Here is an 18304-nt window from a genome sequence, read left to right on the forward strand (position 1 = left end):
TGCTGATCTATGACATCACAATTATGAATTTTGATGTTATAATGTGTCTTCATGACAACAAAGATCCACTGTGCCATCACTATGCTAGATTATGTCATCATGATACTAAATTGTGACATCACACTGCTCCATTTTGTCATCACAATGCTCCAATTTGTAATCACATTATGAAAATGTGACATTACAAGGCTGCCTCATGCCACTATTAAGGGATAGATGTCATCACAGTGACCCACTGTGCACCACATGTGACATTTTCATCTCACTTTTAAATTGTGCTCTTATGACACAGAGTTGTGCCAATGAAAAGGTACATTGTACTTTCAGTGTTGTTATGTTTCACTGTCATCATAATGTAAATTATATTACAATGATTGGTTTTTATATCACAGTGTCCATGGTGGACATCATAATTCCCTATTGTGACATCACAATACCCTGCTGAGGCATCACAAAACTCCCTTATGACTTCAGAAACATAGCAGCCATATGTAAAATTCTACATTATGCCATCACTATGCCCCATTATGATATACCAGTGTTCTAGTATTATACCAAAGTGAACCATTGTAGCATTACAATATTGCATTATGACCCAAAAATGATCAATATTTTATTTTCCTATTGCAATGTTGCTTATAATGCCACAGTGCTGAATTTTGAGAACACTTTTGCTTGTGTATTATCACAATGTCCTATCTTTGCATAACAATGTTCTTTGGCCATCACAGTGCTGCCTTGTGCCATACCAATGCTAATTGTGACATCACAGTCCTTCATTATTCTTTCACAAACTTGAATTTTTACAATGCTCCACTTTGCCATTAATAGACTGTACAGCACCATGGCCATGCTGCACATTGTATCACAATGGTGGCTTTTGACATCCCATTGTGTTCTGCTATGTTCTGCTATGCCATCACTATACTCAGTAGTGCCATCAGAGTGCTGCATTATGACATCACATTGCTGAACGGTAGCATCAAACGTTTCATTGTCCTATTGTGTGTGTGTGTGTGTGTGTGTGTGTGTGTAATCATAGAATATAAACCCATGGCTGAGGAGCTTTGATGTTTGATATTTACTGTGAAAGGTAGTTTTTATTATTAATGCTGTGAACTCTCTTAAATAAACAAGATTTGAGACAAGACCACACACATAAGAGCAGTCATGCCACAGAAAATGGACTTGATTGACTTAAAAATTAGAGAGAAAAATGGGAAAAGAACACATTGAGTGTGAGTTGAGGTTGGGATGGCACTAGGATAAACTGTGGTAAGGGGGTGAATGTGATCAAAATGCATTGTATGAATTCTCCAAGAATTAATAACAATGTTTAAAAGCATACATACAGAAATGCATCTATAAAAATAATTTTGTCAGTTTTTAGTATTTAGAATAGTTTAAAATGTTTAATGTATTTATTGAAGGATTTTAATATGCAAATGTCCTCCAAAGCATCATTTTAATTTTTGGAGAGAATAAAGTTAGGTAATTTAGAAAGTAGGGGATGAACAAAGATTAAAATAACAGTGGGAAGTGCATGGGGTAGTTCATAGGTTTGGGTTTTGGGGAACAGTGGCAGCCTGAAGACACCATATCTAGAAGACAGAAGTAAATTACACCAAGAAAATCTAGTGAAAGTTCTTGGCTGGGAAGGGACTTCATTGATATGAACTTGTAGAATAAGAAATAATTATGAATAAAAGGGAAGAAACAGATGTATTTATAAGAATGTAAGAGGATGCCTGCTAGTCTAGACCTGAGTTCCTAAAATGTGAGGCCAAGTGTATAAAATGAACAAAAAAAGGAGTCCTTCATATCCCTGAAAAATGATTTAATGCAGTGATTTTTGTCTCTGGCTATAAATGGATACCTCTGTCGAATGAGTAAAGCCACTTTGGTGGGTGAAACATTTTGGACATTCTGAGATCACACAGGGATCATAAAGTGATCATTACACCTCTAAGAGACAAAACATGTACATATACATAGGTAAACTGAAACAAAATTTAAAAATATATTCCATGATTGTAAGAGTCATAGAGTTTCAGGATACCAGGAGAACATGGCCCACAGAATCAACTAAGCAGGGCTCATAGGGACTCAGAGACTGAAGCAGCAATCATGGAACCTTCATGGGTCTATGCAAGGCCTGCTGCATACATGCTGTGGTTGTTTAGCTTGGGGTTTTTGTAGAAATCCTAACACTGGGAGTGTTTGTGTCTCTGACTTTTTTGCCTGCTCATGGGACCCTTTTCCTCCTACTGGGTTGTTTAACCCAGCCTTGATATGAGCATATGCCCAGTCTCATTGCATATTTTTATACCGTGTTTGGTTGATATCCCTGGGTGGCCTGATCTTTTCTCATGAGAAATGGAAGAGCAGTGGATCAGAGAGATAGAAGATGTTGAGGGGGCACTGGGATGAGGGGAGGAAGGAGAGAGGAGGCTGTGGTCAGGATGTATTTAATAAGAGCAGAATAAATAAAAAAATATAATCTATTCCATGTGTGGCATATACAAGTATGAAAATGCTATAAAAGTCTGTTATTTTAAAAAGGCATGTATACTTCTAACAAGAAAAAATACTCAAATTCAATGATACTATATGTAAACATAAAAAGAATATCTTCAATGACTCTGCGTGATCTTAACATTTACATTTAGACACAGACTAACTATTTCAGAATTCAAGGGCTCTAGAGCTCACTCATGGCTTTATACAGATCTCATGACAGAGAAAATATCAATTAAAGATAAAACTGTATATTCTCTATATACATTTCATACATAAGTTAATATATATATCCACCAGTCTATGAAAATGCCTATGAATAAAAAACAAAAACATGCCAAAAAGAATATGTTCTGTCTCACCTCTGTTTCTTCACAAGGATGTAGGGAAAAGTTCTGCAGGATTTTGACAATAGCAAGCTTCATGTTAATGAGAGCAAACCTCATACCAATGCAGTTTCTAGGACCATATCCAAAAGGCAGATATGTATAAGGATTGATTCTGTCTTTATTCTCCTTGCTGAACCTGGTGTCACAATTGAACAAGAACACAAAAAATGAAACATGAAATGCGCAAGAGCCAAATGTTTACAGTTTTCACCTACAGTCCTCAGCCAGAATCATACAGGTCACTCCAGTATGTTCATTATTCCAATCAGCATGAGTTAATTCATTTTGAGATTTAAAAGTTAAAGTTCTTTTTACAACTTTGGTTTTTTCGAGACAGGGTTTCTCTGTGTAGCTTTGCGCCTTTCCTGGATCTCGCGCTGTAGACCAGGCTGGCCTCGAACTCACAGAGATCCGCCTGCCTCTGCCTCCTGAGTGCTGGGATTAAAGGCGTGCGCCACCACCGCCCGGCTCTTTTTACAACTTTACAGTAAAAGAGCTCCTGAAGTTAAATAGTGAATGATCATTGATGGCAAACGTTTCTTTAAAGTTTAAAATACTAAGGATATCTTGTGTTCCCAGAGTGTGAACATTAGAAAGTAAAATTGATGAAGGAAGGAATTGCCCTGACCATAACACTTGAGTTGGGGATTTGTTCATTGGAGAATGAGGAGATGTATGTTATAAATGAACTGTTAATATTCCGTTCTCTCTTCAACAGCCTCTCATTCCTTCATGTCTTTGTTTTATTGTACTCATCCAAATCATTTTCCTCATCTTCCTCCTCTTCCTCATTAAGTCCCTGTCACGTGGTCTTGGACTGCCTCTCCATCTTCCAAGAGTTATTAAGTGAAGTACTTTTCAAGGGACATGCTGCTTCTGTTATCACTGAATTTTTTCTCCATCTCCTCCATTAGGGGAAAAACAACTAAAAGTACAGACCTATGTCCAATGAAAATTTGATTTCTCACATGATTATTTAAATAAAAATGTTGATTCTAGAAATGTGCTAGAGGACTAATAACCATCTATTCTCTGAGCGTTATAAAGAATCAGGGAAGATGAAGAAATACTTTCTAAGCTATTCTATAGAATTGCAATGGAGTCTAATGAAAGTTGTACTGGTATGTGTGTGCAATGTGAACTAGATGGAATCCTGTTGGGAAGATTTTACACACACACACACACACACACACACACACACACACACACACACACACTCAAACAGACGGGAAACATTGGCATTCTTCTGTAGACATCTTATGTACTACATTTGATTAAAACATCAGAATTCTTTAACTTTTGCATTCCTCTTCCCTGGTCTAGTCACTGATGACACTGTGTCTATATTATATGATGGAGATCAGAAACAACAATAGAGACACAAAATGAATAATGTCCAAGTTTGTAGACACTGAACTAAAGGAGGTTGAAGTGGTGGCTGCATAGAGGGACATAGAATTCACCTAATCAGAAAACAGGAGTTAGGTGACTCCATTGTACTCCTCTAATAAGTACTATACATAGACCATCTGCCAACACCAGGGACACATGGCTAAAACTACAAGGTTTTAGGCATCAAGAACTTCATAAAAGATACTACTATTTGTTTAAATTCTTGGCTTTCTGATTCAGCTGCATCTATTTTAAAAATATTATTTTTATATAAGTAGCATGATGTGGATTGGACAGATTATTTATAGGAATATATATGTATATCCACACACCTGCATGTGAGCACCTAAATAACATTTTGTGAAAAAAGAGGCCATATACATGAAGAAATGTGGGGATGGATCTATAGGAGAATTTGGAGTGAGGAGATGAATGAAGAAATGATATTCTAACTTACAATCTCAAAACTTAAAAAAAGATAAAATATGATCCTGTACTTATATTAGTGGGGCAACAATGGCAACCTAGCAACTGTTTCCATGTTGCAAACAATTCCCACAGACTGGACATTATTTTCCACTAACAGAATACCCTGATTCTGATTCAAGAAGGATGAAAGTAACAACTTTCTAATGAGTAGATTACTTGACTTTGGAGGACTCACCCACTGGATAAGTGTGAGGGAATTTCCTTCACAAAACAGACAGGAATAAGACTAAGGGGAATTTTATTAACATTCATCCTCAGCGATGCACCTTAGACCATCTGAGAGGAGGCTTTCTGCACCTCTACCTGCACCAATGGCTAATACAATGGATTCCTATATTTGGGAAATTATTCCTATATTTTGGGATGGGTCCAGAGTAAAGAAATATAAACTTCACAATTTAAATAAGATAATTAATTTCCTAATCATGGTACTTTTACTTGCCCTCTTTGAAACACACTTACACGCACACACACACACAAACACACACACACACATGCACACACACACTGAAGCACCTGTCTTAAAATAGCAATTATAGATTATAGAAAGTAATCAGCAATTATAAATACAGTTAAAAACTGATATTTTTTCTAATATCTAAAGATCTACACACATTTCCAAATATGTCCAATGATGTCATTATATTAATGGAATTTATATTAAGATTTTGTGGTAGTTTGAATGAAAATAGCCCCATAGGCTCATAGCAACTGGCACTATTGGAAGGTGTGGCCCTTTGTGGTAAAGTGTCACTGGTGGTAGGCTTTGAGGTCTCAGAAGCTCAAGCCAAGACTATTGTCTTTCTTCTCTCCCTGCTGCCTGCTGATCTGGATGTAGAACTCTCAGCTGCTTCCCCAGCTCAATGTCTGTCTGCATGCTGCCATGTTTCCTGCCATGATGATAATGGACTAAATAAACCTCTGAAACAATAAGGGGGCCCAAAGAAATATTTTCCTTTATAAGAGTTACAATGGTCATAGTATCTCTTCACAATTTTAAAAACCCTAACTAAGACAGGTTTAAGCCTCTATAACAAAATTACAAAATATAGAAATGTCACTTTTTGGTCCATTAAAATGTCTGTAGTTTTTACAATAATTATCATTATGTACTAATGGCATTCTAAAATCAAACTTAAATGCAGCAAGGTAATACAAATTTATATTTAAGTGATTAAAGCAAGAGATGTCTTAACATACTGAGAGAAGTTTGGTTATGTGTGTGTTCCCATTCTCAGGGACCTCATACCTTTCAGGACGGAATTTCTCAGGCTCTGGCCAGTATCTTGGGTCTTGGTGAAGAACATAGATAGGTATGATCACCTGTGTCCCTTTGGGAATGAACACACCATTGATTTCAGCATCTTTCTTACTGAGCCTGTTAACCCTGTTAGCAACTGGGTATAATCTCAGAGTTTCATTCACCACCATGTCCAGATATTCCATCTCTACCAGGGCTTCATAAGTGGCAGGTGCCTGGGAAAATAAAATAAAAGATTTTGCTGGTTTGAGATTTGAAACTAACTTTCATGTCAATCTTCACAGTACTATTAAGTTTTTAGGAACTCCACATTCAACCCAGATTAATGCTTGGATTTACCATTGATAAGCCCTAATCACCACAGTCATGTGTTGACATACTAAAGGTCCACTGAAATGCATGGTGAAGTGAATATGAAAGACCATTCACAAAAGCTTACACTTAGGTCCCAAGTCTTCAGTTTTCTCATTTGTACTGTTTTCCTTTCATTAATAATGAGTGGCATATTTTGTCAATCTCACTCAACATAAATCAGCTGTTAAGGGTGTCAAAATTTAATATAGGGAATCCACAAGTCCAGACTGAGGAAATATAATGTGGGGAACATTAAATTCCTTTTTAAAATTCTTTATCAATCCTTTCAGAGTACAATTCACACTTTTTAAGTTCTATGACTGAATTTATCTTATTACTATAGATGTCCAAGTTGAATATCAATGCCATATTAAATAGGAATAGTATATGAAATTACAGTGACTGACTTCATTTGAATCTTTTCTCTTTGAAACTCTTCATGGTAAAACAGCCTAAAAATGGAGATGAAGTGAGCAAAAAGTTTCTATTCTGTGAGAGAACCATTCAGCTCCATGCTCAGTTTCTGAAAGGAACTTTTCCTTGTTACTTCATATGTTGTTCTATTAAATCTCTAACTTTCAACATACCACAAGCTAAAGTCATCTGAAAAGGAGGTCTATATTAATCAATTAGGGATTGCTAGTTTAGATTGGATTGTGCATGTATGTGGGAGAGTTGATGCCCTAAAGGTCCATTGATGTAGCAGGGTCTAGCAATTTGCATGTAGTACTATTTTCGGATTTGATGACCCTGGGCTGCATGAAAACAACTAGATAATGATATATCATTGAGTTGGCCAGAGGGCAGTCAGCAACCTTCATAGGTCCTGCTGTGCTTCTTTGGCTGTGTATGAGTACCTTGGTCAGAAGCAGTGCTGTGTAGAGTGGCAGGCAGTCCTGACTAAAAGTCTGTATCTTGAGTTCCTGCAATGCCTGTCCTCAGTGTTAGCCTGTCATGTGAAAATGTAGGCTAAGGTAAATATTTTCCTCCCCATAGTTGTTTTGGATCATGGCATTTGTCACAGTGACAGAATGAAACAAGAAGAGGGGGTGAGCATGAGGTCTGAAGATGATTTGAATACATGTCATTGACATTCCAGCCAGTCACAGAGTTCAGGTACCACACAACCCATTACATCCAGTTTGGGGCATAGATGAGAAGACAGCTCATATGATGTGTGGCTTTCACATTGTGGGACTCTGAAGCTACCATAATGTAGAGGTGAACAGTTTAAGCTGAAAGCTGCCATGATGCCATTTGTTTTATTCTAATTATGTGGTCAGAGAGAGGAATAATGAAGAGTATAGCTAAATCAGCCTGCCCAGAAAGGACCACACAAGACACCAATCATATCAGTCATGCCAAAGAATTTCCAGTAAAAATAATACAGCTATCAGGTCATTTGTTTAAGTTCTAGGGGTATGGTTATGAGCACTGTTTACTCTTACAGAGGACCCAGGTTCAGTTCCCAGTACACATATGGTAAGCACATTTCCTAGAAATCTAATTACAGGAAATCTGAGGCAATTTTCTGGCTTCCTCATGTTTTAGATATGCATATGTTACAGATATATACATGCCGGCAAAACACCCATTTGAGTTTAAAGAAGAAACTTAACTGACACTTGCTTATCCCTAAATATCTAAAGAGATTTTATGCAAGTTTTTGATTTGTTTCATTGTAGTTAGAGATAGCGGATATTACAGGATCAGTACAGAATTACAGAGATTAGTTTTTCTCTACACATAATTTTTTCTTTGTTTTAGATTTTCACAGGTTATGGCTGAAAGAATCAATTCTTTCTGTATTTACTGTAATTCTAAATTCAAGTACAGAAGTGTGTTTCACATTGAGGTTTGACATTGTCCCTGTAGCTTTCAGCACCATCCACTCACCTTATTGGGCAGGTCTGTATCAATCTCATTCTGAAGTTTCTTCTGAACATTGGGGTGAATCGCCAGTAAATACGTAATAAAGGAAAGAGCAGTGCTTGTTGTCTCATAGCCAGCAAAAAAAATGTGATTGATTGGGCCAGGATCTCCAGATCAGAAAGAGCTAAAATGAGGTAAGACATTTTATGTCAATGACTAAAGCTGGTGCCTACACAGAGTCTTCACTTGCTTTGTTCTACCATCTTTGACACAGGAATGTACACTGCACTTTATCTACAATGGTGTACTGCCTGAGAGATATGCAAGGGCAATGGTGGCACAATACATGTGGGAGTAACCAACCAATAACTGATTTGACTTATGACATACTCCATTAGATGGAACTAAGATTGGCACTGCTTAGATGACCAAGAACCTACAAATAGATATATCAGTGACTGAGAGCAAATAATACTGTAGTAAAAAAAAAACAAAGAAATGAATGGATAAAATGACTCCTAATGATATTCTGTTTTTTTTTTTTTTTTTTTGGTTTTTCGAGACAGGGTTTCTCTGTGTAGCTTTGCGCCTTTCCTGGAACTCACTTGGTAGCCCAGGCTGGCCTCGAACTCACAGAGATCCGCCTGGCTCTGCCTCCCGAGTGCTGGGATTAAAGGCATGCGCCACCACTGCCCGGCATGATATTCTGTTTTACTTGTAGATAAGAGCCTTGCTCAGTTATCATGAGAGAAGACTCCTCCTGCAGCTGATGGGAACAAATGTAGAGAACGACAACCAGACAATAGGCAGATAGTGAGAGCATTTGGAACACTCAGTCCTAAGTGGGATATCTCCACCAAATCCCTCTCCTCAGAGCCCAGGAAATCCACAGAAAAGGAGTCTGGAAGACTCTATGAGGCAATGGGGATGAGAATACCAAGAAAAACAAGAATACAACACTCCAATTCAACATGATGAAATGTCATATGAACACCAAGAGACTGAAGAAGCATGAATAGGGCCTTTGCAGGTATCTACCGGGTCCTCTGTGTATATATTTTGGCTCCCAGTGTATTTATGGTATTCTTGAGTATGCAAATGACTGTGTATCTGATTCTTGCATCTTCCCTTAGACTCTTTTCTTTTGTTAGCTTTTCTTCCCCAGCTTTGATATTAGTTTTTGTCTTTCTATATTTTATTTTGTTACATTAGAGAATGAATGCATAAATGAAAACCTAGTCACTGGAGAAAAGGGAAACAACTGAGCTGTCTTTTATATGTGTTGAGATAGAAAAAAACCAGGTTTCTTTCCAAATGGAGTGACACTGGGAATATCAACCACTCCAGGACAGGCTTCATTCTCAGCAGTAGTTGCCCAATATATTATGGACTCTACAGTATGTGTGTGTGTGTGTGTGTGTGTGTGTGTGTGTGTGTGTGTGCGCGCGCGCGCGTGTGTGTGTGCAGTGGGATGTTCTGTGTGGCAAATGTGTTGCTCTGATTGGTTGGTAAATAAAACACTGATTGGCCAGTAGTCAGGCAGGAGGAAGTATAGGCGGGACAAGGAGGAGAACAAAGCTGGGAAGTGGAAGGCTGAGTCAGAGACACTGCCAGCCGCCACGATGACAAACAGCATGTGAAGATGCTGGTAAGTCATGAGCCACGTGGCAAGGTATAGATTTATAAAGATGGATTAATTTGAACTGTAGGAACAGTTAGCAAGAAGCCTGCCACGGCCATACAGTTTGTAAGCAATAAAAGTCTCTGTGTTTACTTGGTTGGGTCTGAGCAGCTGTGGGACTGGTGGGTGAGAGAGATTTGTCTTGACTGTGGGCAAGGCAGGAAAACTCTAGCTACATGTGTGTACTTTGATTTAGTTACATTTTAGTGTTTGTTTTTGGTACTGTTTTGTGTTTTCTCCTTTGTTTTGGGTAATTTTCTGTTGTATTGGGCTTTTGTTTGCTTTTGAAAAAAAACTTAAACTTTGCTGGGTGGAGGGATCCTTAAGGCCTTTGGAGAGGGGAAGAATATGATCAAAACATATTTAAATTAAAAAATTGTTTAATAATAGAAAATAACAAAAAATGGGCATTGGCTTCAAATGTGGGATTAACTATGGAATTAATTAATTAAAATTTCCAAAACACACATTGTAGTACCAATGTATGGAAAGAAACATCACTCTGAAATACTAAACTCAGTCAAAGTGAATAAAAGAATGAAGAGGAAATATATTATAGACTCTGTGATTTTTCTTCTTCAAAGTGCTATGTTATTGTGAAAGGAAAAATAAATTTCCACAGTCCCTTAAGCTAGTGAACACACTTCCAATGCATGAACCACAGTGAAAGTTGCTATTTGGATACTGGGCTTCCTGATTGGGTGCTCTAGAAGCAGATTTGCAAGTAGAGGTTCTGCTTCAGTAGCCCAGCCTGAGGCTGAGAATCAGCATTTGACTGATGTAGTGACCCACACATCAATGAAGACTCTTGGAGTGTAAAAAGCAATGCTCATAACAGACCTTCAGATCTTTAAAAGTTTCATTAAAATAGAATTATTTCATTACCCTCTTTGTGTCCTTCCTCCTAACGCTCCCATGCCAAACCTCCACTCACTCTCAAATTTAGGGGCTCTTCTTTAAATATTTGTATTACATACACAAATAAATAGTCATAAATATAACCTGCTGAATCTACTCAGTTTTGCCTACTTGTACCTGTTTCTGTGTTGGTAACTTAGTATTGGATAAACAATCAGGGGCTCATCATTTGGAAAGACTAATTATCTCTCTCTCTCTCAGATGACCTGAACTACCTGCATCTCTTCATCTATGGATTAGTTTTCATAAAATTTTCCCCATCTAAGTTGAAATGTCAACTGTTCAGGTCTAGGTTAGGTAGCCATGTTGATGAGATTTCATGGTTTTAGCTTCTCAGTCACAGAGGGAAGGTACAATAAACATAATGTATTCTGTATGCATATACACCATGATTTTAGAAAGTGCCTCAGTCTGCTGCCTATAACAGCATGTCTGTGTCTTTCTGTGAATTAGTAGGAAGCTTTTTCTGCTTGAATGACCCCTTTACATTTCAAGAATCAGCCCCTCCCTCTGTGCATTCCCTTTAGACCCTAAATTATCTGTAGTTACGTTTATGGGACTCCATGTCCTTGGAATTCTGGGAGTCCATCATCAGCTGAAGAAAATCCACTCGGTGCTGAAAGGAGACAGAAATTTTAAAAGCAGAAAGTGGGTTGGCAGGCCAAAAATAAGGATGAAATGTAGAAGTTTAACTCTCATGAGAGGAAATAGATCATTTAAGAGTTCAGCTAATGTTGTCTCAATTACTAGTAACACAAAACACTGACCCATACGTTTCCAGGAACAAAAAGTTCATCATAAGGCCAGTTGTGATGGCACACACTTTCACACCAGCACTTTAGGAGGCAGGTTAATCTTTGAGTTTGAGTCCAGCCTGGTCTATAAAATGTGTTCGAGATAGCCAGGGCTACTCAGAGACCTTGTCATGAAAAAATATTTTTTTAAAATAAGTCTGCCAGGGTAGTGTATCATGCTGCCATGTCCAACACCATTTCTCATTGCTTTCCCTCATTCTAAGCACCTGTAGCTGTTGATGACAGACTCCTGGCTGCATAGTTGTAGTTTCTTCTCCTTGACATATTGTTAACCAATATCTCATACTCATCAACTGGTGTTTCTTCAACTGACTGCTATGTTTTATGTGATTGCTAACTCTCTTAGTTAGGGTCACTATTGATGTGAAGAGATACCATCACTTTGGCAACTCTTGTAAATGAAAACCTTTAAATCTGGTGGCTTACTCACAGTTCTGAGATTTAGTCCATTTGCATGATGGCAGAAAACAAGGCAGTGTACAGGCAGACATGGTGCTAGAGAGGTAGCTGAGAGTTCTTACACCTTGACAGGCAACTGCAGGTGGTCTGAGACACTGGGCGTGTCTTGAGAATATATGAGATCAAAGCCCACCTACACAGTGACACACTTCCTCCAATAAGGCCACTCCTACTCCAAAAATCACACCTCCTAATGGTGCCACTCCCTTTGGGAGCCGCTTTCTTTCAAACAACCACACCTACAAATGTTCCAAACCCCAGAATACTAGCAAATAAGCAGTGGCAACACCTCAGAAATGATGCTGAATCCCTGAGAGCCTTCTATCAGCATTTTTTCTGCCAACATCCTTATCCTTAATCCAGCATGTACACTGTATTAAGCAAAACTGGGTTATACAAGTGGCAATCTCAGTGCTCAAAGATATTGGCAGAATTCAAGGCATGTTAGAAATTTAACAGACCAAATACATCAAATATCTGAAAAGGGCTTTCTATAAGGAATGTGTGTCTTTTGACATCATTACCATAGGAATAAAATAAACTTTTTTAGTTTACCTCTTGGGTATTTTCAAGTCGATCTTTTTTGGTCTTTTCTATAAATTTCTTAAAAAATGATGTAGCATCACTTGGAAACATGCAGACATTTAATTTGTTATATATTCTGGAAAGGAATGGAAAGAGTGCTGTATAGAAAAGAAAAATGAATAAAGAAAATTTTAAGCTTTTGACAGTTATTTTATTCACCAATTGTAAAATTTCAATAATTTAAGTGAAATATCGAAACAACAGGAATAATTGTGGTAGAAATGAGTTTAACTGTTGAGACCAAGCTTGGAAAAAGCACAGAGACAAATAGCCAAACTATTGGAAACACATGAACTATGAACCAATAGCTGAGGAGCTCCCAACTGGATCAGGCCCTCTGGATAAGTGAGACAGTTGATTAGCTTGATCTGTTTGGGAGGCACCCAGGCAGTGGAACCAGGACCTGTCCTTAGTGCATGAGCTGGCTGTTTGGAACCTAGGGCTTATGCAGGGATACTTTGCTCAGCCTGGGAGGAGGGGACTGGACCTGCCTAGACTGAATCTACCAGGTTGAGCTGAATCCCCAGGGGAGTCTTTGCCCTGGAGGAGTTGGAAATGGGAGGTGGGCTGGGGGAAAAGCAGGGGAGAGAGCAGAAGGGGGAGGACAGGGGAATCTGTGGCTGATATGTAAAATTAAATTAAATTATAAAATTAAAAAATATTTAAAAAAACACAGCGTTAATGCTAAGGTCATATGTTTTGTTATATATCAAGAAAATGTACTGAAATCCAAGTACTTACTTTCTTCCCATCTAAAGAAATATCTATGTATTATAATTCTGGATTTAAAACAAAACTTAATAAATGAGTTTCAAGTGCATGCAATTGCACATAAAAAATCCATAAAAAGTATATCAGTCCTAAAAGTAATTGAATTTCAAATAAAAACACAAAAATAAGAGTTCAGCTCCAGGAAGATTCAGTGTGCAATTCCATGAAATATTTATCAGACAATTCTTTCCAGTCCTTCACAGGCATTTCTAAAACTTACAAAACTAGGGGAAAGTGAAGAATTGAATCTGGTTGCTTCGATTGCCCTGTTACTAAAATCAGAATATATTTTGTGGTGGAAACCTGTGTAGAAATATGACTTAAATATACCAAAGACATATTATCAGTAAAACATTTACCAGTGGAATGCAGAAACATGAAAAGAATTCTGTTGTATGCTACTCAATGAGGCACAACACAGAATAAATCCAACTCACACAAGCAAGCAGAGATGGAGTATTTTGAAAATTTTCAAATAAAACCTACCATTCTTTCCTAAGAAATGTTCTCAGAAATTTGAGATCAGCAGGAGTTTCCCTTAACTTTATGAGAATTGTTAATGGAAACTAAGAGCCAACATAGAAATTGAAGGAGTAAGTCTTTACTTAGACAATGAAAATTTTCTCACTCTATCATTACTTCTACTCCGTAATTAGAACCAAAAAGCAGGTGCATGTATATATCTTTTATGCTACAGCATTAATACATAAAACATACATGAAAATAAATTGCAATTGTCTTCTCTGGAGGCTGAGTCAAAGAAGCACAAATTTGAAAGCAGACTTGATTACTAAATAGAATCTGCTTAAATATTAAGAAAAATTGCAGTGTTGGTGATGAAAGGCATAGCCTTTTGCATACTAGCCTAGCACCATGTCATAGAGCTCCAACTCTAGCATCTGAGTTTGAGGAAGAATCTTGATTTAATGTAGGATAGGGCAAGAACTCAATTCTTCCCCCCTCTATTGCCCTACTGCAGGGATTAAAAATATTCCCCAACACTGTTGACACAGTCCTGTTCCTCTACTTTAGTGTTTTCATATCTAATGTAACAAATAAGACCAATGATTATAAAGAAAACATCATTTACAAAATGATCAAACTAAATAATCATGGTCCAACCACTGCACACTGGTCCATCACCACCTATCACAGTCATGGAGGATGGTCCAGGAAGAACTTGATGCTGAAAGTCAACATAAATAATATTATGGAGCAGAACTTTTGGGGAGAACAGTGCAGAGGGTCTCCCAGTGATGAGATAACCCAATATTCTGGACATTTACTTTTATGATCCAATAGGTCCACTAAATTGCATTTCCTCCTACAGCTATACCTTTTTTATACCACACCCAAGGTCAATGTAGGAAGGTAGGCCCAGTTTCTCAATATTCACATCTTATGTAATTTTTTGCTTTTGGAAATGTTTTCATTCATCCTTTCTTCCATCTTAGTAACACAGAATGTCCTGGTTAAAGGGCTTCTGTGGCTCAGTTTCCTGAGAGATGGGACTATTCTACATGATATGACTGTACAGTCTTACCTCTCTTTTTCCAATTTACCTTTAACCCAAACTGTGAAATCTTTCTGTACCCCCAGATTTTACTCTATCTATCATGATGTTTTTGCTGCTCTTCTATGTCCCACTTAGTAACACGCTATTAATCACTAATCTCACCGTGACTTATTTCCTATATTCTCCCTTTATTTCTACTTATACCCACAACATGTAACATGTTAGTATAGAGAGAATGGAGTCTTCCTTTTCTCCATAATACAGTTGGCCCTTAAAAAATGTCTAATGACTGTTTTGAAATCAACTGCTATACTAATTTCATAGAGGTTTTGATGATTGATGATAACTGTCATTGCAAACACAGATCACCTATCAGAGGACCACTGGGAGAAAAGATTGGAGCCCTGAACACAAGCCTAAGAGAAGAAAACATCATTTCAACCCTGCTACAGCCAAGTTTTCCTGAACACTGAAAAAACTCCAAATGAAGGGAGAAAGATGAACACATGACTATCTCCTGAATTAATCCCAAGGAAACACCAAAAGATGAAAGAAATAAGGAAATTGAATCTACATATTAAGATGTAATTTGATAAAGAGATAGATATACAGAAGAAAAACAAAATAAAATGACATAAATTACAGTTTCACAAAGTCAAATACAAATTTCCGTGGAAAGGATCAGAAATAGAGTGGATCACAGAGAAGACAGAAGGTGAGGGAATGAAGGCAAGGCAGAATAATAAGATCATTCAGTCATGAACAGTGATCACTTTGTTAAACATTTCTAAGTTTTGAGTATATAAGAAAAAAGTCTATGACTTCCAGCATAGAGCAATGACAAGAATTCCATGTCAAAGGCATAGAAAATATTATCAATGAAATCATAGAACCGGAGTTCCATGCTGAAAGAATGTCCATCAAGATCCAAAATAGATAAAGAGTATAACACAGATAAAATGACCAGAAAAGAAATGTCCCATTTTACTTTAAAAATGAATGTGAATACACAGAATAAAGAAAGTATACTGGAAGCTTTGAGAAGAACAAAGTCACATATAAAGACACGTCCATGAGCGTAACTCCTGAACATCAAAATGGAAAAACAAATGCCAGGATAGCATAGAAATTTGTATTTCATGTTTGGAAAATAAGAGCTACTAAACAACATATGTACAATACATGGATACATATTAAATTCCTATTTATTATAATCACAGGAGAAAAAGACCTATCCATGATATGTCATGCTATAGAATTTTTCACAATGAATTCTGCTTGCATTACATAATGTAAAGGTTGGATTGGACAGAAGAAAAAAGTAAATACAGACAAGGGGCTAGAGGAAAAATAATGATACTAAGACACCTGTTAAGAAAAGAGGGCCAAGACAATACCAGACAGGAGAAAAACAATAAAATGTCAGGAATTCTTTCAATAAGAAGTCTGAATATTAAAAGTCTATATTCCTTTATCAAAGGAAACAGACTAAGGCTAAATATAGTGATATATGCTTTAATCTCAACACTCAAGAGCCAGAGGCAGGCAGATCACTATGGAATTCAAAAAAATCTTGTCTCCATAGCCAGTCCTAGACCAGTTAGGAATACATGGAACCTGTCTTTAAATTAAAAGATAAGTAAATATTACACAGACTAGCAGATTGGATTAGCAAGCATAATGCTTTTTCCTTATACTAAGAAATGTACCCAAATACCAAATACCAATGTAGGAAATAAGCATGCATCACTATTCCAATATCAATAAAGCTAGCCACATGGATGTAGAAAATTACTTTATACACTTTAAGAAAACCATTTACCCACACAAAATTGCTACTCGAAATATATATGCATCAATATGTGCACTCCATTTCATAAAACAAATGTTATCAGATATAATGTCACAGAATAAATTCTGCAATATAATTTTGAGTGACTTCTACATCCATTTTTAAAATAAATATACTATCCATAACAAATAACCAGAGAAACATTCAAAATAGATGACATTAATTTAACTTTGATTCAAGTTTCCTTCAAGAGTTGGATGAATGATTCAATATATATAAATGTATAAATCTAAATCATGACATTAATGGCTCAAAGACAGAAATCACATGATTATCTCATAGCTATCAAAAAATACCAAGAATCTGGCAATGATAGATAAACACATGTGATATTAAAATTAAAAGGGTGATAAAAGAACCAGATTGTACAAGAGTGAAGGTAAGATTAGGGAGATATTTGTCTGTTAAGTTAAGAATGGATAAATAAAATGTGGTACATATACACAATGGAGTACTACTCAGCAGATAAAAACAATGACATCATGAGGGTTTGCAGGCAAATGGATGGATCTAGAAAAAAATCATCCTGAGTGAGGTAACCCCGACTCAGAAAGACAAACATGGTATGTACTCACTCATAAGTGGATACTAGATGTAAACCAAAATAACCAGACTGCAACTCACAACTCCAGGGAGGTTACTAGTAAAGAGGACCCTAAGAAAGACACAGGGATCGCACAATGACAGAGAAATGGATGAGATCAACATGAGCAAACTGGATGTAGGGGGGTAATTGAGGGCAAGTATCGGGGGAAAGAGAGCTTAGGAGAGTGGGAGGTCCCACCTGGATCAGGAACATGGTGGGATAACAAGGAAAGAGATACCATGATAAATGAAGACCCCATGGGAATAGGAAGAAGCAAAGTGCTAGAGAGGTCCCCATAAATCCACAAAGATACCTCCACAATAGACTACTGGCAATGGGCAAGAGAAAGCCTGAGCTGACCTACTCTGGTGATCACATGGCTGAACAGCCTAACTGACATGATAGAACTCTCATCTGGTGACTGATGTAAGCAGATGCAGAGATCCATGGCCAAGCCCCAAATGGAGCTCCAGGAGTCCAATAGGCAAGAGAGAGGGGGAATTATATGATTAAGAAATATTGAGACCATGATTGGAAAAGCACAGGGACAAATAGTCAAGCTAGTGGAAATACATGAACTATGAACCAGTAGCTGAGGAGCCCCCATGGAATTGGATCAGGCCCTCTGGATAAGTGAGACAGTTGATTAGCTTGAACTATTCAGGAATCTACCAGGCAGTGGGACCAGGACCTGTCCTTAGTGCATGAGATGGCTTTTTGGAACCTAGGGCCTATGCTGAGACACTTTGCTCAGCCTTAGTGTAGGGAGGAGGAGACTGGACCTGCCTCAACTGAATCTACCAGGCTGTGATGAATCCCCAAGGAGACCTTGCCTTGGAGGAGGTGG

The 18304-nt window shown here is 37.5% G+C and overlaps 1 protein-coding gene across 1 annotated transcript in view; it reads right to left on the reverse strand.

Annotated features, from left to right (window-relative positions):
• Positions 1 to 18304, reverse strand: part of LOC128120389 (cytochrome P450 3A13-like) — a 54465-nt gene that overhangs the window by 6829 nt on the left and 29332 nt on the right. Inside the window, 6 exon segments of the mRNA XM_052754316.1 lie at positions 2880 to 3042; positions 6037 to 6263; positions 8299 to 8423; positions 8426 to 8458; positions 11423 to 11489; positions 12703 to 12830. Of these exon segments, the coding sequence (XP_052610276.1) occupies positions 2880 to 3042; positions 6037 to 6263; positions 8299 to 8423; positions 8426 to 8458; positions 11423 to 11489; positions 12703 to 12830 (743 nt within the window).

The sequence above is a fragment of the Peromyscus californicus genome, unplaced genomic scaffold, assembly GCF_007827085.1.
Source record: "Peromyscus californicus insignis strain IS unplaced genomic scaffold, ASM782708v3 Scaffold_2__1_contigs__length_46816999, whole genome shotgun sequence".
Lineage (NCBI taxonomy): Eukaryota > Metazoa > Chordata > Mammalia > Rodentia > Cricetidae > Peromyscus > Peromyscus californicus.